A 26,488-nucleotide genomic window follows, 5' to 3' on the forward strand; every position below is an offset into this window, starting at 1 on the left:
ACTTTTATTTTGAAATCAGAGTATCCCACATGGGGTGTTATACTGGCATAGTTATAGTGGTAGAATTATGCCGCTAGAGCTATGCGAGTTGAGATCCCTGTGTAGACAAGTCCTAAGAGTATTTAAGATAACATGTAAAAGACTCTCATAATATGGTTTAATCCATAAAATTGGACAACAAAGAACAAACCGAATTGATTAGAAGAATTTGGATGCTTCTAAACACATTGCCTGTCTGAACACACTCAGGGAGTTCAATCAATCAGTTGTCTTAAGGATCAAGAAAATTTTCAACAATGCAGAAAAATATGACGGGCTGGAAACCACAGAAAATTGTTGTGTGTGACTAATTTCCCAGCAAAATTAGAGTACTTTATATGTAGTACTTCATTTTAAAAGCCTGAATGTAAATATATTTTTTGAAAATGCAGGGTTTGTGTTCTATTAAAAAAGAATCCCTAGGCTACAGGATATAATTTCCAAATAACATCTATTCCAAGATAACAATTGCCTGAAAAATAAGATCCAGCCCAGTATTATTTTTAAAATATCCTTAAATAAATACAATTGTAAAGGCACAGTAATAAAATAATTCTAAAATTACTTTAATTCAGCCAGAAAGCAGAATAGAAAATAATACATACTTTGCCTATCACATAACCACTGTGGTACTCAGGAGGCACTTGGACCTGAAGAAAAGCTTTGTGGTTGGCAACTGCAGCCTGATCCAAATTGAAATGGAACACCACGGAAAAATAAAGAATATGGAAGTATACAAATAATAAAAAAAGGCAGACAGACATAGGACACATGAAGAGAGAAATTATTAGAAAGAGATACAACAGAAGGTGAAAACACACATACAGCAAGTTTATATGTAATCTTTAAGATCAAGGAAGTTTGCAGAAATTACAGTATAACTACAATACAAGTTTGTCAGCATACGTTCTTGTTTTATAGCTGACATGCTTTCAGGGAAGTCTTATATATAATCACTAGTTAGATTATTACATGAATACTGTAATTAACTACATACAACAACATATATACAATGGAGGTAAACTAGTGTGCGCCTATTAAAACTTTACCTTTTGCATTTCTAGAAATCTTTTCTCTTAAATATATATCCTTAACTTGTATTAACATATTTTTCACATTTAATATATACAGAGTATTAAAATCAGAGGTATGTTAGAAACATGTTTAATGCATAAAAACACTTCTAATTATACTTTATTAGGTTACTTGTTTGTTTATACTACTTTCCTCAAAGAAGCGCACTAACAAGGGTGTTTTGTTTGTTTTAAACTTTGTATATCTGTGTTTAAAGAGTCTCTAATCCTAAATAAAACAGTTTTCATTTATAGGTTTCAGAGTAGCAGCCGTGTTAGTCTGTATTCGCAAAAAGAAAAGGAGTACTTGTGGCACCTTAGAGACTAACAAATTTATTAGAGCATAAGCTTTCGTGAGCTACAGCGAGCTGTAGCTCACGAAAGCTTATGCTCTAATAAATTTGTTAGTCTCTAAGGTGCCACAAGTACTCCTTTAGTTTTCATTTATGTGTCTTTCCGGGAAGTCTCTGAAATATGTTTTCTACTTCAGATGCTTCTCTAGAAATATACTTAACATTTTTATCTTTAAATTTACTACACCATACAAACTTTTATGAAATGTGGTTACAATACAAAAAGAGTATGCAAAATTATTAATTTTAAATACTTGCTCATCAGGATCCTTACTCATCCTTACTGCATTAATATAGAATGCATTGAATGCTGTAGTCTCTCCAGTTCAGTTTGATAGGGACTTATAACTGTGTGAAGCACTACACAATGAGAGTCTAGGTGTCAGAACCAGCTTCCCTGCAGATTCATCAATTGCAGGTACTATTTACAATCTAATTAACTATTGAAACTTCACATAAGTTTCCTACTTCGATGGTAACACAATTTCTTGTGGCAATGATGCTACGGGAAATCCTCTCCTATTGAATGCCGTGGAAGTTTTGCTATTGACTTCAAAGGAGGCAGGATTTCACTCACTGTGTGTAATAAAAAGCTACCACAGTGCTTGGTTCAAAGCCTGTCTAAGTCAATGGAAAGTCTCACATTGACTTCACTGGACTTTGGATCAGGCCCATAGATATTTAGTAACGTAACCAGATTGATTTATAGATTTCTTTTAACATCTCTGTGTTAATTTCCTTTAAATACCGTCACCAAAACATGTGTATAACAGATTGTTAATTCTAAATCATGAGAAAACCACCAATTTAAGGAAAAATCAGTTTACCTATTTCCCTTCTATTATCTACGTGTTCTATTTTTGTCCTAATTATCATCAGCTTGTAAGCTTCTAGAGCAGGGGTGGGCAAACTTTTTGGCCCAAGGGTCACATCAGCATTGTGAAACTGTATGGAGGGCCGGGTAGGGAAGGCTGTGCCTCCCCAAAGAGCCTGGCCCTCACCCCCTATTCTCCTCCTACAACTACCTGCCTCCCTCAGAACATCCAACCCATCCAACACTCCTTCTCCCCTTTCAGGGGGACACCCCCTTTCAGGACCCCCACCCCCAGACAGGCACCCCCAGAACCCCATCCCCTATCCAATCCCACCACTCCCTGTTCCGACTGCCCCGACCCCTATCCACACCCCCTCCACCAGACAGGCCCCCCTGGGACTACCATGCCTATCCAACCCCCCCCCCGCTCCCTGTCCCCTGACTGCCCTGACTCCTATCCATACTCCCGCCTCCAGACAGGCCCCACACTGGGACTCCCACACCTATCCAAACCCCCCTATCCCCCACAGAACCTTTGCCCCATCAAACCGACCCCTGTCCCCTGACTGCCCCCCAGGATCCCTTGCCCCTTATCCAACTGCCCCCTTACCATGCTGCTCAGAGCAGCAAAGCCCTGCCACCTGGCCGAGCCAGCCATGCTGCCCAGCAGGAGCAGAGGGCCAAAGCACTGGCATCGCGTCGTGCTGAGGCTGCAGGGGAGGGGGGACAGCCTCCTTGGCCAGGAACTCAGGGGCCAGGCAGTATGGTCCCGCAGGCTGGATGTGGCCCGTAGTTTGTCCACCTCTGTTCTAGAGGATAATATGACTGTAAGGAATAGCCAGTATGGATTTGTTAACTAGCCTACTGGATGGAGGGAAGCTGTAGACATGATATATCTTGATTTTAGTAAGGCTTCTGACGCAGACCCAAATGACATTCTCATAAGAGAACTAGGAAAATGCAGTCTAGATGAAATTACGATGAAGTGACTGCACATCTGTTAGAAAGATTGTACTCTCAGAGTAGTTATCAATGGTTCAGAGTCAGGCCAGTAGGGTTCTTCAGGAGTCAGTCCTGGGTCTGGTACTATTCAATATTTTCATTAATGACTTGGATAATGAAATAGAGAGTATGCTTATAAAATGTGAGTATGACACCAAGCTGGGAGGGGTTGCAAGTACTTTAGAGGAAAGGATTAGAATTCAAAATGACCTTGAAAAATTAGAGAATTGGTCTGAAATCAACAAAATGAAATTCATTAAAGACAAATGCAAAGTACTACAGCTTAGCAAGGAAAAATCAAATACACAACTACAAAATGGGAAATAACTGGCTAAGCAGTAGTACTATTGAAAAGCATCTGTGGTTTACATTGGATAACAAATTGAATGTGAGTTAACGTGATGCAGTTGCAAAAAAGGCTAATATCATTCTGGGATGTATCAACAACAGTGTTGCATGTAAGACACTTGAGGCAGAGGTGAAAGTAAGCTGGTACGGCTTACCGGTAAGAGCCAGTACACAACCAACCGTACCGGCAGGGCCATGGGGGAGGCAAAAGGGGCAGCTTCCCCAGGGCCCAGGGTTCCTGGCAGTGTCCGGAGCCCCTGGCCCTTTAAATCGCCGCTGGAGCCCTGGGCAGCATGGGCCAGCCAGCGCTGAAGGGCTGGCTGGGGGAATCTGGCCTCAGCCCTGCCCCTTCCACCCAAGACCCTGCCCCCCCCACCTTGCTCAGGACCCTGGCCACCCTGTGTACTGGTAAGTCCCTTAAGTTACTCTCACCCCAACTGTAGGTGATTGTCCCCCTCTACTTAGCACTGGCGAGGCCCGAGTTGCAAAATTGTGTTCAATTCTGGGCACCACACTTTAGAAAAAGATGTGGACAATTTGGAGAGAGTGTCCAGGAGAAAGCAAAAAAAATTAGAGAAGGTTTAGAAAATCTGACCTGTGAGGAAAGGTTAAAAAAAGTGGGCATGTTTAGTTTTGAGAAGAGAAGACTGAGCAGGGACCCAATAACAAATATATTAAGGGCTGTTATAAAGAGGACAATGATAAATTTTCTACCTTTAGTGGACATGGAGAACAAGAAATAATGGGCTTAATCTGCAGGAAGAGAGATTTAGATTAGATATTAAGAAAAATTTACTAATTATAAGGCGAGTTAAACTCTGGCATAGGCTTCCAAAGGTGATTGTGGAAGCCCCATCACCGGAGATTTTTAATAACAGGTTGGACAAACACTGTCAGGGATGGTCTAGGATTATTTGGTCCTGTCTCAGCAGAGGGAGCTCAACTTGATGACTCTCAAGATCCCTTCCAGCCTGACATTTCTATGGTTTTGTGATTACTTTCCGGGGTGGGCTGTACCTAACTCACTACCTCTCACTGCCCACATTCAAATAAACCAAATGCATCCCACTTTCATAGAATCATAGATGTGTACAACTGGAACGGACCTCAATAGGTCATGTAGTGCAGGCCCCGACACTCAAGGAAGGACTAAGTAATAACTAGACCATTCATGACAGGGGGTTGTCTAACCTGTTTTAAAAACCTCTAGTGATGGAGATTCCACAACCTCGCTAGGCAATCTGTATCAGTGCTTAGCCACCCTGACATTTTATTTATATATCATGAAGGATGGGCAGTTAAGGTCAAAACTATTCTGGAAAGCACTGTCCATCTGCCCTTTGATTCTAGCAACCTTTTAAAAAAAGCTTAATCCCACTTCTTCCTATGTTTTGTGTTTTCTAGATTCTGTGCCTTAGTTTTCATTAAATCTAGTAAAAATTTTCTGACTTTTGATTCTACATCCAAAAAAAAGACAAATTTGCTACAAAAAAAATTGTGACAAGTCAAGTTTTTGACCAGCTCCGGTCCTCATGTTTTTCTGAAGTTGCACTCCTACAATCAACCAGTTGTGACTGGGAGAAGAGAAGTTAGGAAGCCTAATAAAACACACATGTTTATCCTTGCCCTCTAAGGATAAATACATTATCCCCATACACACACTCTACAAGTCCAAGAATATATCCTCAAGCCAGCTCCCAAATCTTCTTTGCTTCATGATAATAGAGATGAAAAGGAGACTGTTCCACAAGGCTAGATATTTGTAGTTTATTTTATAACTACTTTGACAGAAACAGTACAGCTGAGCCTACACCATCTCTGAGTGAAATAAGCAGCTGACTGCCTTAAGGCTAAGATCAGTTCCACACAAAAAGAACCACCTAATGGAAGGGACATGGAGAATTTTGACCTTTAGTTACATGCTAGGGCAATTCTGTCTTGGGAACTGAGCTGCAGTTGCAGACTGCATGCTTTAAACATCTCAGTGGGGCAGTAAATTAGCAATTCAGAATTTTAATTGCTTGCTTTGGGGGAAGTCAAATAGAACAGACTCTTATCCCAATCTTATCTCAAAATATTTCATTACTGATGATGGAAGCTACATCCTGAGTTTTCCCACCCTTATACTTTTTAAATAAGTTATTTAATCTATGTTGCAATCTTATCACTCAGTGTTACAGAGCTGCTCTGTGGTTTTCACATTTCAGCTATGGACGCAGGCCAAGTCCCAAATGAACTGCTGAACTGTTTGCAATGTAGCATTCTCTGTTTATATTCAACTTTCTCTCCACTCCCTCTTTCCCTGAAGCATAATTAGTATAATGATTTACATTTTCCTTAAAGGGAAAACATTAATCATTTTTCTAGGTTTACTTATTTATTTAGAATGAAGAAACAATCACTGTAAAGGAAACATCTACATCTTTATGAGTTTCAACTACTGTTCTACACTGTGATTTTCTATGCCCTTTTTATGGGATTTGAGATTTCCAGAATAAAGGACAACACTGAAATATTAAGTCCTTAAGGGCAAGGATTCTGCACAGTGGCTCTGCACCTTGTGTACACCACACAGGGGACTGCTTTTGCACTGCCGGGAAAAAGGGATGATGTAGCTAGGGCCAGTTTCAGTTGCCCTCTTCCCCCAACAAAGCATAAGGGGTCGCAGGCATCACTACTGCCTTAAGACTGCAGTTGCAGCTCTGTGGATTTTCCAGGGCTCAGGGCATGGATGGGAAGTAATCTTTCCCCTACTGATCTCTACTGCCTGACAGAAAGCACAGCCAATTTGTGTTGGGGTTTCCCCAATGGAGAACAATTAAAGCAGAAAACAAACAAACAAAAAACAAACACCACAGCAGCAGCATTAATTCTAATATAAATATTTGCCATTTAAACCTAAAGGGCTAATTAGCAGTTCACTTCATTTTATTTATATTTACACTGACGCTGTAATTATCTAAGGAGTGAAGTGACCCTCCTTATCCAAAAGCTTCAAATGAAGCACTGGTAGAATATTGTAACAGTGACAAAACACAGACTTGTCTACAGCATGCAGTTACTTCTGGAGGGGAAAACAACAGACTCTTGTTTATGCAGAGAGACAGTAATTTCAGCTTAGTTATAAAACTTTGATCTACTAGTGTAATTAGTTTGTTAAATTATCAACACTGCCACGGTAATCTCAGATAAAACTGATCAGAGAGAACAAATTAAGGAAATAAATTTAAATATAATCTACTATCAAATTTCAAGCAAGCCATATTCTTTCCCCCCCTCCCAAAAAAAATCAAGAGTACTTGCTCAGTACTCTTCAATAAAAGGTGTCAGGAGTTACTATAGGCTGGATGGTGCTTTTGTAATCAGCCCTGAATAAAGGGGCAGCACATAACTGCTCTGTCCCAAGAGCAACCCCTAGAAGAAACTGTGACTATCACAATGATTCCTCTTCTCCTCTCTTTCTCTGGGTGGGGATGCAGTGAGTGTAGCTCTGGAAAAGGTCAGTTTATTTCTCCTCCTCGTGCCTACCCAGCTACTTAGGCCGGCTAGAGGTTCAGAAGCAAGGTTCCACTACCCATACCCTCTACCCTTGTTTGCAGGGAGCATATTCAGCGATAGTAGTGGGCATACTCCCTACCACATCTGGAGCTAAAATGAGCCTTACCAGGCAGGCCAAGCAAATGGGTTGAGGGCTTTATACCCCTTACACATGTTTATTTAGTCTAATCCAGCCCTAAGTGTATTGGTCTACCCAGTAGCTTTATCATCTACACAGTGTGCTAAAGTTACCACATTTAACCTGTAACTCCAATTAAAGTTTTGAAACTGCTTGTTTTCAAAGAACAAAATAACATGTTCATGTCTTTATTCTTGCTCTGAAGAAGCAAAATAGAATAGAAGCTTTGGATGTGTGTGCAAATGGAAACAAAAAATGATAAAGCAAGGTTTTGGCTCTGTACAAATTATCAATCAGTTCTCAACTTTAGAAAGTATGGTATTAAATTGGGAATGGCCACTTCTATATGATCTGAAATATAAGCAGCTATGGAAGTGCTGAAGGAGCTAAATCAGAGGTCGGCAACCTTTCAGAAGTGGCGTGCCGAGTCTTCATTTATTCATTTTAATTTAAGGTTTTGCGTGCTAGTAATACATTTTAATGTTTTTTTAGAAGGTCTCTCTCTATAGGTCTATATATTATATAACCAAACTATTGTCGTATGTAAACAAGGTTTTCAAAATGTTTAAGAGGCTTCATTTAAAATTAAATTAAAATGCTGATCTGATGCCACCAGCCCGTTCAGCTCGCTGCCAGCCTGGGGTTCCATTCACCTAGGCCGGCAGCGGGCTGAGCGGGACCTGCGGCCGGGACCCCGGCTGGCAAGGAGTCGGCAGCCGGGACCCCAGACCAGCAGTGGGCTGAGTGGCTCAGCTCGCTGCCACTCAGCCTGCTGCCGGTCTGGGGTTTCATCCACCGGCTCCTGCCAGCCAGGGTCCCGGCTGCCGGCCCCGCTCAGCCCACTGCCAGACTGGGATCCCAGCCCTGCCCACACAGAGTGGGTAGCTACCTTCTCCCTGGTTCTAGCCCATTCTCTTCCCCTCTCTCTGCACTGAGCTGAGGGTGGGAATGCACTGAGCACAGGGCTGGGGGTGAAGGGGCAGGCTGGAGATTGGAGTGTAGGGTCTGGTCAGGAGCTAGAATGAGGGAGGGGGCTCAGGATTGGGGCAGGAGGTTTGGGTGTGGAGTGCTTACATGGGCAGCTCCCATTTGGTGCAAGGGTGCAGGTGGAAATGGGGGTGGGGGATGCAAGAGCTCCCATTTGGTGCTCAGGGTGGGGGTGGGAATGTGGGGGGTGCAAGAGTCAGGGCATGGGGGGGCTGAGTATGTGTGGGGAGGTGCTGGAGTCAGGGCTGGGGTTGTGGGGGGTCCAGGGGTCAGGGCAGAGGGCTGGGGGTGTGGGCTAGGGTCTGGGGGGTGCTCCCATCCCCCTGCCCAGAGCGGCTCACGGCAGGGGGGTGGAGGGGATATGCCCTGATTCCACCTCCCTTCCCCACTTCTTCTCCGCCTCCTCCCCGGAGCAGCAAGCGCACCGCAGCTCCACTTCTCCCCCTCTTGCACAAGGGCCATCAGCTGATCGGCCGCATGGAGGAAAAGGAGGAGGGGCAGGAACCCAGCACTCTGGGGGAAGAGGCGGGGGAGGGGGAAGCTTGCCTGCCCTGCAGCAGAAGCCAGCAGGACCAAGCTTCTTCACCCTACCCCCCCTGGGGGACGGAGAAGAGCAGGCTGGGGCGGGCAGGATTTTTAATGGCACGCTGCTGCCTGCCGGGATCCCAGCCGCCGGCCCCGCTCAGCCCGCTGCCGGCCTGGGTTCGACAGTGGGCTGAGTAGGGCCGGTGGCTGGGACCTGGCAGGCAGCAGAGTGCCATTAAAAATCAGCTCACGTGCTGTCTTTGGCACGCGTGCCATAGGTTGCCGACCCCTGAGCTAAATCGTCCTTTAATATTAGTCTACATATATATAATGCAATAGAACTAAAACATCCAAAAATATGTTTTATATTGGACTGAGTTTTTTGGTCTGTTTCGTTTTAGTTGGAATCAAGAATATGTAATACTAATAACTTTGTTTTGAGAACCAAGCTTTTGCATTCACAAGTCTTTTGTAAGAACCATGAATCTCTCTCTACATGTTTCTGGAATTTGAAATGCACCCCAGCAAAAAACAAACAAAAAAAAATTTTAAATGTGCTGTCTCAGTTGTCCATCCACAGTATATAATCATAGTTAAAATCTCTCTGAAGCTTTTTCACCAGACCTCCAGGGTCATGTAGTCAAAGTCTATTTTGTACATCTTCCCAGCAGTCACAAAGACAAACTACTTTCTGAAACTGTCACCAACGACATACTTTGGAGAGAAAGTCAGCATGATTTATTGTTATTTACACTGCACCTAAACAAATTGGCCTTCTTAATTACATTATAGCAACTACTGCATGACTTGGCAGACCCACTTATGCAATACTGAGTGGTATTTTTCATGTTTGTCCCTTCAAATTAAATCATTTGTGGCATCCTCACATTATGTTAAAAAAATCAGGTTACTCACTTACTGTGAGATTCCAGAGTACTTACTGTGTTTTTCTGAGATACCATGTCCTGGAAAACAAAGAGATCAATGAAAAGTTTAGGAATATTTGCCTGGATTATTATTTTCAATAAAAATACTTTGCATAGCCCTTTCAATGTACATGTTGATTTACAGACTGAGTAAGTCATATTTCCTGCCTCAGTAAGAAATAGCATAACAGTTCAGATGAGGGAAGCTGCCATGAGGAGAACCAAGGAAGGCTTTCTAGAGGAAGTCATTTTCAAGGAGGGACCAAAAGGAAAATATTCTTTTGATCATTTCTTTGATCATTTTTTGATCATTTCTTTGATCATTTTCTTTGATTCTATTGATCTTTAAATATTCAGGGTAAATAGGCCAAATCCCCTGAGATGGGATATTAGATGGATGGGATCTGAGTTACTATAGAAAATTCTTTCCTGGGTATCTGGCTGGTGAATCTTGCCCATATGCTCATGGTTTAGCTGATTGCCATATTTGGGGTCGGGAAGGAATTTTCCTCCAGGGCAGATTGGAGAGGCCCTGGAGGTTTTTCGCCTTCCTCTATAGCATGGGGCATGGTTGACTTTAGGGAGGCTTCTCTGCTCCTTGAAGTCTTTGAACCATGATTTAAGGACTTCAATAGCTCAGACATGGGTGAGGTTTTTCATAGGAGTGGGTGGGTGAGATTCTGTGGCCTGCGCTGTGCAGGAGGTCGGACTAGATGATCAGAATGGTCCCTTCTGACCTTAGTATCTATGAAAGAAAAAGCATTCTTGATGGACAAGTGGAAGAGATGGCTTGAGAGTGTAGGAAAAAAAGATGAAAGGAGGACTGGGAAAGGTTTTGAGTCTGAGTTGGGAGGAGAAAAGGAGGACAATGAGAGAGAATTTCATTTGAGAAGAGACAAAAAGATAATGAAGAACCTAACGTTAGGTGCTCAACATGGTTAGAATGTCATGACAATAAGTAGAATGTAGCAATGGCTTTTTGCACAGTAGTGGAGTGGGAAGAAGTGAAAAGCAGACCAGGTGAAGAGGAGGTTATAGTAATCAAGACAGGAGAAGACCAAGGCATGGAAGTACTGATGCCATCATACAAGGCATTGATAAGACATCTTCTGGAGTATTGTATACAATTCTGGTCACCATAAGAACAGCTATAGTGGGTCAGTCCAGTGGTCCATCTAAGGCCAGGATCCTGTCTTCTGACAGTGGCCAATGCCAAATGCTTCCGAGGGAATGAGGAGAACAGGGCAATTATCAAGAGATCCATCCCCTATCATCCAGTCTCAGCTTCTGGCAGTTAGAGACTTAGGACCCCCAGAGCATGGGGTTGCATCTCTGATCATCTTGGCTAACAGTCACTATGTTGGCTCTGTCTACATCAGGGATTAAAGTCGGTATAACTACATTGCCCAAGGATGTGGATTTTTCACACCTGTGAGTGATGTAGTTATACTGAAGTAAGTATATAGTGTAGACCTGGCCTATGTCTTTTTTGAACCCAGTTATATTTTTATCCTTCACAACATTCCCTAGCAATGAGTTCCACAGGTTGACTGTGTTGTGTGAAGCAGAACTTCCTTTTCTTTGTTTTAAACCTGCTGCCTGTTAATTTAATTAGGTGACCCCTGGTTCCTGTGTTATGTGAAGGGGTAAATAACTTTTCCTTATTCACTTTCTCCACACCCCTCATGCTTTTATAGACCTCTGTCACATCCCCCCTTAGTCGTCTCTTTCCCAAGATGAACAGTCCCAGTCTTATTAATTGCTCCTCATACAGAAGCTGTTCCACACCCCTCATCATTTCTGTGGCCCTTCTCTGTATATTTTTCATTTCTAATATAGCTTTTTTTGAGATGGGGTGACCAGAACGGCACGCAGTACTCAAGATGTGGGCATACCATGGATTTATATAGTGGCATTACGATATTTTCTGTCTTGTTATCTATCCTTTTCCTAATGGTTCCTACATTGTTAGCTTTTATGACTGCCTCTGCACATAGAGCAGATGATTTCAGAGAACTATCTACAATGACTGCAAGATCTCTTTCTTGAGTGGTGACAGCTAATTTACACCCCATCATTTTATTTGTATAATTGGGACTATGTTTTCCAATGTGCGTTACTTTGCATTTATCAACACTGAATTTCATCTGCCATTTTGTTGCCCAGTCACCCACTTTTGTGAGATCCCTTTGTAACTCTTCACAGTCCACTTTGGACTTAACTATCTTGAGTCGTTTTGTATCATCTGCAAATTTTGCCACCTCACTGTTTAACCCTTTTTCCAGATCTTTTATGAATATGTTGAATAGGACTGGTCCCAGTACAGACGCCTGGGGGACATCACTATTTACCTCTCTCCATTCTGAAAACTGACCATTTATTCCTACGTTCTGCTTCCGGTCTTTTAATCAGTTACAGATCCATGAGAGGACCCTCCCTTTTATCCCATGACTGCTTACTTTGCTTAAGAGCCTTTGGTGAGAGACCTTGTTAAAGACTTTCTGAAAATCCCAGAACACTATATTCACTAGACCACCTTTGTGCAAATGTTTGTTGATCCCCGCAAAGAATTCTAAGATTGGTGAGACATGATTTCTCTTTACAAAAGCTGAGCTGACTCTTCCTCAACAAAGTGTATTTGTTTATGTGTCTGGTAACTCTGTTCTTTATAGTAGTTTCAAGAAATTTTCCTGGTACTGAAGTTAGGTTTACTAGCCTCTAATTTCCAGCGTTGCCTCTGGAGTGTTTTTAAAAAGTTTGCGTCACATTAGCTAGCCTCCAGTCATCTGTTACAGAAGCTGATTTACATACCACAGTTCAAGAAAGATGAGTTTAAACTGGAACAAGTACAGAGAAGAGCTATTAGGAAGATTAGGAGAATGGAGAGCCTATCTTACCCGAGGACACTGAAGAGCTTGGTTTGGTTAGTCTCTCTCTCACTCTCACTCACACTCACACACACAAAATGGTTGAGAGGGGATTATGAATGCTCTCTGTAGATACTTTAGAGGGGTAAATATCAAGGAGAACAAAGAGCCATTTAAGCTAAAGGACAATGTTGGAACGAGAATAGATATAAACTGGCCATGAATAAATTCAGGCTGAAAATTAGCAGAAGGTTTCTAACCATGAAATGGGTAAGATTCCGGAACATGTATTGGGTTGACCTGGTGGCCGGTTAGCTTTCTGAACACCAGGTCATTCCATTGAGTAGAATATTTGCCTGTGGCAAATATTAGTCCAGACTTCTATGGATCTCATTTACTTTGGTCTCATTTCCATTGTTGGGTTTAGTGTGTGGGTGCTGGGTGGAGCTGGTGGCCTGTGATATACAGAAGGTCAGAGTAGATGGTCTAGTAGCCTCTTCTGGTCTTAAACTCTATGACAAAGGTTTTAGCAGTGGGGACAGCAAAGAACTACAGGATGTGAAGGTAGGGATAATCTGCTGCACAGAAGAGGATGTCTGCTCTGGACACAAATCATAACTCACTCTGTAGAGACTAACAAATTTATTTGAGCATAAGCTTTCATGAGCTACAGCTCACTTCATCGGATGCATTAGTGGAAAATACAGTGGGGAGATTTATATACATAGAGAACATGAAACAATGGGTGTTACTATACACACTGTAACGAGAGTGATCACTTAAGGTGAGCTATTACCAGCAGGAGAGTGGGGGGGAGTGGGGAACCTTTTATAGTGATAATCAACGTGGGCCATTTCTAGCAGTTGACAAGAACGTTTGAGGAACAATAGCTCACCTTAAGTGATCACTCTCGTTACAGTGTGTATGATAACATCCATTGTTTCATGTTCTCTATGCCCTGGTCTACACTAGGGTTGAGGTCGAATTTAGCAGCATTAAATCGATGTATCCCTGAACCCATCCTCATGATGAAGCCCTTTTTTTCCTACTTAAAGGGCTCTTAAAATCAATTTCCTTACTCCACCCCCGACAAGGGGATTAGCGCTGAAATCGGTTTTGCTGAGTCAAATTTGGGGTACTGTGGACGCAATTGGATGGTATTGGCCTCCGGGAGCTATCCCAGAGTGCTCCATTGTGACAGTTCTGGACAGCACTCTCAACTCAGATGCACTGACCAGGAAAAGGCCTGTGAACTTTTGAATTTTCAATTTCCTGTTTGGCCAGTGTGGCAAGCTGCAGGTGACCATGCAGAGCTCATCAGCAGAGGTGACCATGATGGAGTCCCAGAATCGCAAAAGAGCTCCAGCATGGACCGAACGGGAGGTACGGGATCTGATCGCTGTAGGGGGAGAGGAATCCGTGCTATCAGAACTACATTCCAGTTTTCCAAATGCCAAAACATTTGTCAAAATCTCCCAGGGCATGAAGGACAGAGGCCATAACAGGGACCTGAAGCAGCGCCACGTGAAACTTAAGGAGCTGAGGCAAGCCTACCAGAAAACCAGAGAGGCGAACGGCCGCTCCGGGTCAGAGCCCCAAACTTGCCGCTTCTATGATGAGCTGCATGCCATTTTAGGGGGTTCAGCCACCACTACCCCAGCTGTGTTGTTTGACTCCTTCAATGGAGATGGAGGCAACACGGAAGCAGTTTTTGGTGACGAGGAAGACGATGATGAGGAGGTTGTAGATAGCTCACAGCAAACAAGTGGAGAAACCGGTTTTCCTGACAGCCAGGAACTGTTTCTCACCCTGAACCTGGAGCCAGTACCCCCCGAACCCACCCAAGGCTGCCTCCCGGACCCACCAGGCAGACAAGGGACCTCTGGTGAGTATACCTTTTAAAATACTATACAAGGTTTAAAAGCCAGCATTTTTAATGATTAATTTGCCCTGGCATTCGTGGCTCTCCTGGATATACTCCCAAAGCCTTTGCAAAAGGTTTCTGGGGAGGGCAGCCTTATTCCATCCACCATGGTAGGACACTTTACCACTCCAGGCCAGTAGCACGTACTCGGGAATCATTGTAGAACAAATCATTGCAGTATGTGTTTGCTGGCGTTCAAACAACATCCGTTCTTTATCTCTCTGTATTATCCTCAGCAGAGTGATATCATTCATGGTCACCTGGTTGAAAGAGGGTGCTTTTCTTAAGGGGACATTCAGAGGTGCCCGTTCCTGCTGGGCTGTTTGCCTATGGCTGAACAGAAATGTTCCCCGCTGTTAGCCACGCCGTGAGGGGAGGCAAAATGCGACCTTGTAACGAAAGCACATGTGCTATGAATGTAATGTTAACAGCAAGGTTTACTGTGAAAGAGTGTACCCATTGTTCTATAAAATGTGTCTTTTCAAATACCACTGTCCCTTTTTTTTCCTCCACCAGCTGCATGTGTTTCAAGGAGCACAGGATCTTCTCCTTCCCAAAGGCTAGCGAAGATTAGAAGGCGAAAAAAACGCACTCGCGATGAAATGTTCTCTGAGCTCATGCTGTCCTCCCACACTGACAGAGCACAGACGAATGCGTGGAGGCAGACAATGTCAGAGTGCAGGAAAGCACAAAATGACCGGGAAGAGAGGTGGCGGGCTGAAGAGAGGGCTGAAGCCCCTCAGGCTTGACAAAGCCCTGGCTGGGATGATTTAACTGGGACTTGGTCCTGCTTTGAGCAGGGGGTTGGACTAGATGACCTTCTGGGGTCCCTTCCAACCCTGATATTCTATGATTCTATGATTCTATGAAGCTGAAAGGTGGCGGCAGTGTGATGAGAGGAGGCAGGATTCAATGCTGAGGCTGCTGGAGGATCAAACTAATATGCTCCAGCATATGGTTGAGCTGCGGGAAAGGCAGCAGAAGCACAGACCGCCGCTACAGCCCCTGTGTAACCAACCGCCCTCCTCCCCAAGTTCCATAGCCTCCTCACCCAGATGCCCAAGAATGCAGTGGGGGGGCCTCCAGCCACTCCACCCCAGAGGGTTGCCCAAGTAACAGAAGGCTGGCATTCAATAAGTTTTAAACTTTTAAAGTGCTCTGTGGTCTAGTCCTTCCCTCCTCCACCACCCCTCCTGGGCTACCTTGGTAATTATCCCCCTATTTGTGTGATGAATTAATAAAGAATGCATGAATGTGAAGCAACAATGACTTTATTGCCTCTGCAAGCGGTGATCGAAGGGAGGTGGGGAGGGTGGTTAACTTACAGAGAAGTAGAGTGAACCAAGGGGCGGGGGGTTTCATCAAGGAGAAACAAACAGAACTTTCACACCGTAGCCTGGCCAGTCATGAAACTGGTTTTCAAAGCTTCTCTGATGCGCACCGCATCCTCCTGTGCTCTTTTAACTGCCCTGGTGTCTGGCTGTGCATAACCAGCAGCCAGGCGATTTGCCTCAACCTCCCATCCCACCATAAACGTCTCCCTCTTACTCTCACAGATATTGTGGAGCACACAGCAAGCAGTAATAACAGTGGGAATATTGGTTTCGCTGAGGTCTAACCGAGTCAGTAAACTGCGCCTGTGCACTTTTCAATGTCCAAATGCACATTCTACCACCATTCTGCACTTGCTCAGCCTGTAGTTGAACAGCTCCTGACTACTCTCCAGGCTGCCTATGTATGGCTTCATGAGCCATGGCATTAAGGGGTAGGCTGGGTCCCCAAGAATAACTATAGACATTTCAACATCCACAATGGTTATTTTCTGGTCTGGGAAGAAAGTCCCTACCTGCAGCTTTTGAAACAGACCAGAGTTCCTCAAGATGCGAGCGTCATGTACCTTTTCCGGCCATCCCACGTTGATATTGGTGAAACGTCCCTTGTGATCCACCAGTGCTTACAGCACTATTGAAAAGTACCCCTTGCGGGTTTGTTTATGTACTCGCTGGCTTGGTGCTCCGGTGCCAAGATAGGGATATGGGTTCCGTCTATGGCTCTACCACAGTTAGGGAAACCCATTGCAGCAAAGCCATCCACTATGACCTGCACATTTCCCAGGGTCACTACCCTTGATATCAGCAGATCTTTGATTGCGTTGGCTACTTGCATCACAGCAGCCCCCACAGTACATTTGCCCACTCCAAATTTATTCCCGACTGACCGGTAGCTGTCTGGCGTTGCAAGCTTCCACAGGGCTATTGCCACTTGCTTCTCAACTGTGAGGGCTGCTCTCATCTTGGTATTCTTGCGCCTCAGGGCAGAGGAGAGCAAGCCACAAAGTACCATGAAAGTGCCCTTACGCATGCGAAAGTTTCGCAGCCACTGGGAATCATCCCAGACCCGCAACACTATGCGGTCCCACCAGTCTGTGCTTGTTTCCCGAGCCCAGAATCGGCGTTCCACCACATGAACTTGCCCCATTAGCACCATGATGCCCACATTGGCAGGGCCTGTGCTTTGAGAGAAGTCTGTGTCCATGTCCTCATCACTCTCGTCACTGCGCTGACGTCGCCTACTCGCCCAGTTTCGCTTTGCCAGGTTCTGGTGCTGCATATACTGCTGGATAATGCGTGTGGTGTTTAATGTGCTCCTAATTGCCAAAGTGATCTGAGCGGGCTCCATGCTTGTCGTGGTACGGCATCTGCACAGAAAAAAGGCGCGGAACGATTGTCTGCTGTTGCCCTGATGGAGGGAGGGGCGACTGATGACACGGCTTACAGGGTTTGCTTACAGGGAATTAAAATCAACAAAGGGGGTGGCTTTGCGAGAAACTGAATGGCCGCTTCAAGGATAGAACTCAAAACCTCAAGGATAGAACTCAAAACTGGGTTTAGGAGGCCGTTGATTTCACAGAGGGAGGGAGGAGAAAATGAATACAAAATAAATCTGGTCTATTTCTTGTTTTGAGCCACTTCATCTATCTCTATACATCATGCTGGCAGCAGACTGTGCAGTACGACCGCTAGCCATCGTCACCTCCTGGGTGCTCGGCAGAAGTATGCAGTATGACTACTGGCCATTGTCTTCTGCTAGCTGCAGATTAAAAGACAGTGCACTGCTGGTAGGATTCAATCGCCATGAGACGAAACAAGGGAAATGACCTGGCTAAGTCACTCCCATGTTTGCCCAGGCGCCCGGTTAAAAGAGCACCCAGGACTACGTCGACGACGGCTACCAGTCATATTGCACTGTCGCTGCCAAAAGGCAATAAACTGTTGCTGTGTAGCAATGCAGTACCACGTCCGCCAGCACCCAGGAGACATACGGTGATGATTAGCTGAGCAGGCTCCATGCTTGCTGTGGTATGGCGTCTGCACAGGTAACTCTAGAAAAAAGGCGCAAAACGATTGTCTGCTCTTGCTTTTAAGGAGGGAGGGAGGGAACGGGGGCCTGATGATATGTACCCAGAACCACCTGCGACAATGTTTTAGCTCCATCAGGCACTGGGATTTCTACCCAGAATTCAAATGGGCAGTGGAGACTGCGGGAAGTGTGGCATAGTTACCCACAGTGCAAAGCTCCGGAAGTCGACGGTTGCCTCGGTACTGTGGACACAGTCCGTCGACTACATGCACTTAGAGCATTTGTGTGGGGACACACACACTCAATTGTATAAAAAAGCTTTCTACAAAACCGACTTCTATAAATTCGACCTAATTTCGTAGTGTAGACATACCCTATGTATATAAATCTCCCCACTGTATTTTCCACTGAATGCATCTGATGAAGTGAGCTGTAGCTCATGGAACCTTATGCTCAAATAAATTAGTCAGTCTCTAAGGTGCCACAAGTACTCCTTTTCTTTTTGCGAATACAGACTAACATGGCTGCTACTCTGAAACTCATTCTGTCCATTTCCGCAGAATAGAGGCAGTCTATCCATGGCCAGACAGAGTACTTAAGTGTAATAACTTTATTTCCCTAATATAAAATTAAATGGCAAGCTTATAAAAAGCTTTTGTGATAACATCTTTCTTATCTCCACCCCACAGCAAGAGCAGATGAATTTTTATGATGACTGTGTGCGCACATAGTTTCACCCACTCAGCCTCTAGGACATACAAAGCAAACCTACAGTAATGGAGATGAGGACGCCGATTAATAATAAAATGATGTTAAAATATGGGCCTAAATCAAATGAAATGTGTCATTATTAAACAAAAATCCTAAAATCTTTTTACCGTGTACTTACAATAGTCAAGAGAAAGACACAAACCTTACTTGTGACTGAACTAATAAAAATCAGAACTACACACTTGTTTCCATGTCTAGCAGTCTGAAGAAAAATAATTACCATATTATGGGCCTAAAAACGTTCCTGCATGTCATTTTAGAAACAGAAATACTTCCATTTTGTTGAGTAGTCAACACGGCTATGCACAGGGGTAAAGCTTTCAAGATGCACAAGTGTTTGCAGGATCAGGCTCTACATTTGCAAGACAATTAAAAGATACATCTGTATTAAAATGGATTTTGAAGTGAGGACCTTACCTTAAGTGACAGAGCAGTGTCAGCATCAGTATCATGGTAGAGTATAACATTACTGGCCATGTCAAAGCTTTCACGCACTCCAAGGTGGTAGAAGAGTGATGGTTGTCTGGAAACATCACTCATGTCCACAACTGCAACATCTGTAATGAGGGGCAGGGGGAAAAAATAGCTAAAAGCAAAACCAAAACTCACTTCCAAGCGGATTCTTATTTTACAGAATTTAAAATTTAAAAAAATGGAATTAAATTTGGACAACAGACAAAATCCATACATTCAATACAGCGTTTGGTCTATTTAAAAGTAAATTTACCCATCAGCCTGGGCAGAGACAGAGACACACACGCTTAGTACATAAAGTAGTAAATGGCTAAAATATCATCATCATGTTACTACTTTTGCCAGAAAGGAGAATGCTGAATCTGAGGGAAAGCAAGTCCCATTTGCCTACCCCTATGCCATTATAGCAAGAAATCTCAAGGGGTCACTTTGGCAAACCACACCAGAGCAGCCAGCCAGCCACCAGGACAGTAGCCAATTCATACTAATGAGACCAACCCCTTTCACCATTCCTTAGTTGTTGACTTCCTTAAAAAATCATGGGGGGCTGTAGGGAGAAGAATCCACTGTCCCCACAACCCATACCAGACTGGGTGCCTCCCAGCCACATCTTGGTGTACTTTCCAACCAATTCAACTGGTCCTCTCAAAGCTTCCACAGAGTTCCCAGTTTGCTGAAGAATTCAATATCAGAATGTCACAGGCTATATGTCCGTACTGCAGCTGGGTGACATAATTCCCCACTCAGGTAGATGAAGACATGCTAGCTGTGCTCGAGCTAGCAAGCTAAAAATAGCTGTGTGACTGCAGTGGCATGGGTGGCAGCTCAGGCTGGCTATCCGAGTTTATTCCCATCTGAGACCTTAGGTACGTACTCCAGGTGGCTCGCCTGAACTGCTGTCCATCCCACTGTGGCCACACTGCTCTTTTTAGCACACAGCTCAAGAGCACCTACCATGTGTACATCTACCTTGAGCTAGGAATTACACCTCCCAGCTGTAGTACAGACATACCTATAGAAACCAAGGGCTTGATGTAGAGTACACAGTGCTTTGAATATACATCAAAAACTACAATTTTTTTTCTTACAATAATTCAACACCACATTTAAAAAATGTAAGTGGTATATAATCAAGGGAAATTTAGAGAATTTGATTATAGATACGCATACTAACATTCAGAGAAACAAGTCTAAAAACTCGAGAACTGTGGGTTTTGTGCCTGTGTAAATTGTTTTTGTGGAAACAATGCTATGTAATCAAAATCACCTTCCCGATGAGAGAATTTAGACAATGTGTGTAGGTAGGACATAGATACTGCATTTGGCAATGTGTGCAGGTAGGACATAGATACTGCATTTGGCACACCAGAATATAATTTATTGAAACAAAGTTATATTTTTCAATTCACAATGCATCACCAAGCAAATAATATATTGCATTTTGAATCCATGTCCTCCATGGCTAGTGCGAATGAATGACGGGGCATTACGTCCATTGGAGGAAACCGTCAAAGCCTCTCTTCAGAACAGGAAGGGGTAATGTATCCCCTACAGAAGCAACTGTTAACACCTGTTCTCAAGAAACCATTGCTTGATACTGATAATCTCACTAATTATTGCCCTATTACGGCCTCCCTTTTTAGCAAAAACAAGTATTGAAATTCTTTTGGTGAAACAAGTCTGGAAATACCTGAAGTGCAGAGACTGCATCCTGGCTTCAACAATTCCAAAGGGACAACCTGCCAACTGGGCATTGCCAGAGCACAATGCTCCAGCCATGCTGTTGGATCATATTAAAGAAGTTCTGTATTAAAATCACAAATGAGTTTGATTCCCCATAGTTTAAATTCCAGGGTATTACTAATTAAGAGGTCTCTTGGTTTTTGGTACTGTTTCTCTCCCTCTATGTGTGAAACTTGCAAGCTGCTAATTGTGTTAGTACATTCTAAGACAGAGTCTGTTCTCAAAACAATTCTTTGTAACAACAACTACTCACACAGAGAGAGACTCAAAGCAATACTCTGTAAAAACAGAAACAGCACCCAGAGACTCCCCGCCCTTTTGTTGTATTCATCTCGCTTTGTTAACAATTGTGATTAAAATAGAGATAGAGTGGATGGATGCTTGGTGTGGATAATAATTGAATGATCAGGGAGGTGCCAGCCTAAGAATCCAGTGTCCATCGGCTGAAGAAGGCGTCAAGTGGAAATAACCAGAGGACCCCCCGAGGGCAGACTGGAATCCATCCAACAGCCTCAAGAATGGGAGAATCAAAGAACAAGATAACATCTGGAAGCACAGAGCCGTCAGGAATGTGCCATCTGCTGATTGATTCAGCAACAGCATGATGAAGAAATTCCCATAAAAATGGACTCTAAAAAGTGAGAACTTTGGGGTCTGATTCTGCAAACCAACTTCCAGGAGCATCAGATGAGCATCTGACAAGGCCCTGCTCCCTCCTCATGTCCAGGCCACCTGGCCAGTGGCTTGGCATGAGCAACTCTAAGGCTGGTAACTCTGATAACAACCTTGCAGAACCTGTGTGTATGTGTGTGTGTGAATGAATGAATGTGTGAATAAATATGAAATTGAATGGAATGTTATAGCTATAACTAACTGCTTACTATTATTCTTTCTGTATTCACAATAAATCTGGCATTTTGCCTTTTCCCCTTTAATAAGATCCTGCTGGTTTTTATTTTATTGGTATAACAATGCCAGCTCCTGACTTCAGCCCGCCCATTACCTTGAGTTTTGGGAGAGATGTAGCACAGGTAACAATTACAAGTAATGATAATAACTGCAGCCAAGGCACTAGTTTTCTGTATAGTTGTTATCCCAGTTCGGAACTAGTACTTGTAGCTATATATCTTACATCTGATTCTGACCACCAACAGTAGTGCCAATTCTCATGATTGTGTTGTGAATCTCTTGGAGTCATGTTATTTCATAAAAAGAAAAGGAGCACTTGTGGCCCCTTAGAGGCCAACAAATTTATTTGAGCATAAGCTTTCGTGAGCTTCAGCTCACTTCATCTACTCTGAAACATGTTATTTCATGAGAATCTGGGCTTTATTTAAAAAAAAAAGAAAAGAAAGTAAGATTCTACTCCCTATGGCTGTAGAGAAAAAAGCTTGAAAATGTGACCTGAGTATATGCCAAAGGACAGGATGGATAAACATTGATTTAAAAGAAAAATCAGATTTTAAAAAAAATTAAATTAAACACAGGTTTGTTGGGGGGGTTTAATAAACGTATTTCAAATAAATTTGAAATTGACAATCTACATTAAGGCCTAAGCTTAAATACAAAAATAACACAAGTGGTACACTCACAGGCATAGGTTTGCCACAGGAGGCATAATGTTTGAAGCCCAGGAACTGGGGCATGCCCAGCCCCTCGGGTGGAGGAGTCCCTCGACAACAGAAACTATCTATTTATACTAATTATGCACACTAATACGAATTACAAAAGCTATATACACTAAACTATGGTAAGTAAGAACAAAGAGCTAGAATCCAAAAACCACTGAGAAGAAAACCTTGCCAAAGCAAAAAGGTAAGAAGGAACTCAGAGAGGGTGTGCCCAGCAGTGCCCCTTATACCGACACATGAGCGTGCGCCTCCAGAGGGTGCTAGAGCTGGCACAACAGATACCACTAAGGGAAAAATCTCCAGCAATGGTGCACATGGCACATGCACATCTAACATGGAATGGACATGAGCAAAGAAGAACTTGAATCTTTAAAAAAGCCTTTCTATCATAAGAACACCACTCACATCACTAGACACCCCTTCCAGCTCTAAGCCCCTACCAAAACAAAAACAAAACAAAAAGGAAAATTAATAAAATCCTTTAAACATGACAGCCCCAAGGAGAGTTTTGTTTTGATCATGAGGAGTGTGACATTACTCCCATGAATTCCACTAGAGACTTTACTGTTGCTATTTGATGTTATGTGGAAAGCATTCAGTTATTACAAAAATGGGTGCCAGTATAAAATGCTTAGATAGATACACAGATATTTATTAAACTAATTTAAGTAATCTTTCATTTACCTATTATTTTCCACTTTTGTTTTAAAATTTATTTTTAAAAAAAGAGTAAATCCTAAAGTCATCTATATAGCAATTTAAAAAACTAATATGCTACTACATTTTTAAGTTAATCATTTTTTTTCTAGTGCTTTAAATTATTTTCCTGGAAAATATATTCTGATGACACTGGTCACACTTGCACTACATCAGACCTTTTATAACACTAAAAGTTACATTCAACCAGTACACGATATTATAAAATAAGCATTTTAAACCAAAACAAAAATTATGATAGTTACAAAGAAAAGATTCATAAGTCCTCAAAAAGCAGTACAATGGAATGAGGGAAATGAGTTAGGGGGTAGTCTCCTTTAATGGAAACAATAATAAAGATAGTATTATAAAGAGTTGTAACATTATTCCCCTAAATGGATTACCCATAAATTTCTGTAAATACATAGAGCATACCAGTCAGTTCCAGTTAACATCAGTATGTGTTGAGGGAAAGATGATAGATGTTCTTCTGTTCCTTCCACCACATTCCTCTAGCCTTTCCACATCTTTAAGAGACAACTATTAGCTCAAGCCCAGACCAAAGACTGAGGCCTTGTCTACACTTACAGCACTGCAATGGCAAAGCTGTACCGCTGTAGCACTTACTGAAAACACTACCTATGCCGATAGGAGAACTCCTCCCAACTGTGTAGTTATCCACCTCTCTGAGAGGTGGTAGCTATGTCGACAGGAGAAGCCCTCCCATCAACATAGTGCTGTCTATGTCTATCGGGGGGTTAGGTCAGTATAACTACATTAAGTTGCTCACGCCCCTAAGCAGTTATACTGACTTACGTTACTAGTGCAGATGAAGCCTGACTTCAGTTTGTGATGTGCATGTGTCTATATTAAAAAAAGTCAACTACTTTTCCACCAAGCTGTCATTATCTGGCCCTAAGAAATACAATTTTCCCAACAGAATCTGACAAACACTTTAACTGGGAGCTGCACTTCAGTCTTTCATGATAACATGGCTCAGAAGCATCACTACAAGGCCTTCCTCTATCCTGTAGCTGAGCACATCTTGTCACTAGACACAAATCTAGGAGCTGTTAGCACCCATTGATTTCAATACGAGCAGGATCAAGCCAGTAAATTAATGAACGGCCACATTTTGTACCAGCTGAAATTTCAAGTGATGAAATGTAGCTTCAAAGAAAGCATATTACAGTAATTCAGTCTGTAATGATCAAAAGACGTGTGTAATTATAGTGGAGTCAATAAGGGAGCTCTTAAATGGTAAATAATGCACGTCCCTGGTGGAGCTAATCAGACATGTAGCCTAAAAAGTACTTTACTTTAATCCAGCTAGGGATCATGAGAAATACAGAAAATTACTTTATTGATTTTACATGGCAGACTTTTAATCAGAACTGGCACCATTTACCAGTTCAGTTGTTATCAGTAAACATTTTGCAATGGAGCATGCTCCTGGGATGCTTTATGGTGTCATTGCCTTCAGTGCCTGGCTAGCGTGATTGATTGGCTTCAGAATTACTAAGCACCCACAAATCTCTCTTAAGAAAACAGAAGCTATTGTAGCTCAACACCTTTGAAAAATCAAGCCACTTTTTTAGATGCTTAATAAAATAATACACAAGCAAAACAATAGACTGACAAAATGGACAGGCCTTTTCCTTCGCTAATTTCTATAATTCTGTGAATATATAGTGTACACTATACAAATAAATAAATAAATAAATAAATAATGCACTGAACTCCAGCATAGGGCTACACTCATACCCAAATAGCATAACTACTAAATATATACCAGCAGCATGGTGTTGAGTTACAACTGTGCCCAAACACATCTACAATCCACCTTTCAGTTCACAGAACAAATATTAAAAATAAACTACTGCATATTTGTCACTCTCTTCTTTCATTTATTATGTCTCATAGGAAAAATTGGACACAGTTTATTTTTCAGCTGCAATGACTAAAAGAATGCATGGCATATTTAAGAACTAACATACAAAGTAGAATATTTTGAGACCAACATCATTATTTTGCTCCAAAAATTATTACCGAAGAAATTATACTTAATTCTAACTAAAGAGATGACAAACAAAAATAGGTTATCAGCATTGCCAACCTCAAGTGTTTTTTTGTTTTTTTTTGTTTTTTTTAAAAACCATGATTTTTTAAAACATTAAATGTTGGATTCTTTTTATTTGTTTTGGTTTGAGAGTCATTAGGATGTGTTTGCTTCAGGTATTCAAGCTCTTCTCTACCACTACTGAAGCTAGAAACTTTTTATTTATTTCCAGGACCTGGGGTTTTAAGAAAAACATCAAATTTACCATTAAATTAAGATATATTTCTGCCACTCACTCAAAAAAAAAAAAATTTAACAACAACAACAAACAGTTCAGATGTTTCCAGGTGCAGATGTTTTATCTGTGCTCCTGTCTTGGGATAGCTGCGTAAACAGATTCAAATAATGACTAGTTTAGGCAAATATTTTGCTCTAATGTGCTTGAATGGAACATGGCAAAATATCAACAAGTTGTGTATCCTTACAAAAACAAAACAATAAAGAACACCCCCCCAAATACATAAAGTAATGCAGCTAACATGCAGATGACAATCTATAATATATTTAGAGTAGCTTTAAACCTTCTTTCAAATATCTAAAGATAGCAAGAGGTATTGTTATTTGAATAATTAAAGGAATAAATGTCACTTAAGTCACTACCAGGGGTCGGCAACCTATGGCACGCATGCCAAAGGCGGCACGCGAGCTGATTTTTAGTGGCACTCTGCTGTCAGCTGGGGTTCCAGCCGCTGGCCCCACTCAGCCTGCTGCCAGACCGGGGTTCCATCCAGCAAGATTGGGGGGGCCAGCGGCCAGGACCCCAGACTGGCAATGCGGGCGGCAGACGGAACCCCAGACCGGCAGCAGGCTCAGTGGAGCTTAAATTCATAATTTTGCTAGACACTAAAATCATAGCCTTAATAAAGATGCTGGATTTATGGTTTATTACAACAATCTGTAACCTACTAAACGCACTTCTTGTCCTATGACTCACAAAAAAGAAGTGAAAGACTTCCAGCCTATTTTTTATTCTGCAACTTTGGGAAAAGAAAAAGGGAAAAGCAATTGATCCTCATGATAAAATTTCTTACACTGCTACACTACACAGGATACCAAATATTACATTATTACTTTTTTTGACCGCAGTGGGAGAGCATTAGTTACACCGATAGAAATGCCGGTGTGAACAGCACTATGTTGGTGCAGTCTCTTTTATGGCC

At 42.5% G+C, this 26,488-nt stretch overlaps 1 protein-coding gene across 4 annotated transcripts in view; it reads right to left on the reverse strand.

Annotated features, from left to right (window-relative positions):
* Positions 1 to 26,488, reverse strand: part of MAP3K15 (mitogen-activated protein kinase kinase kinase 15) — a 148,423-nt gene that overhangs the window by 96,708 nt on the left and 25,227 nt on the right. For 2 of the 4 annotated variants that reach the window (XM_043504584.1, XM_043504592.1), the window contains exons 2-4: positions 19,083 to 19,222; positions 9,759 to 9,782; positions 645 to 722 (exon numbers count right to left, since the gene is read on the reverse strand). The exons of 1 other annotated variant lie outside the window; for it this stretch is intronic. In XM_043504584.1, coding sequence (XP_043360519.1) covers positions 645 to 722; positions 9,759 to 9,782; positions 19,083 to 19,222 — 242 coding nt within the window. The remainder of the gene's footprint in view (positions 1 to 644; positions 723 to 9,758; positions 9,783 to 19,082; positions 19,223 to 26,488) is intronic. One more of the 4 variants, XM_038390782.2, reaches the window with a different exon arrangement.

Source organism: Dermochelys coriacea, chromosome 1 (assembly GCF_009764565.3).
Source record: "Dermochelys coriacea isolate rDerCor1 chromosome 1, rDerCor1.pri.v4, whole genome shotgun sequence".
NCBI lineage: Eukaryota > Metazoa > Chordata > Testudines > Dermochelyidae > Dermochelys > Dermochelys coriacea.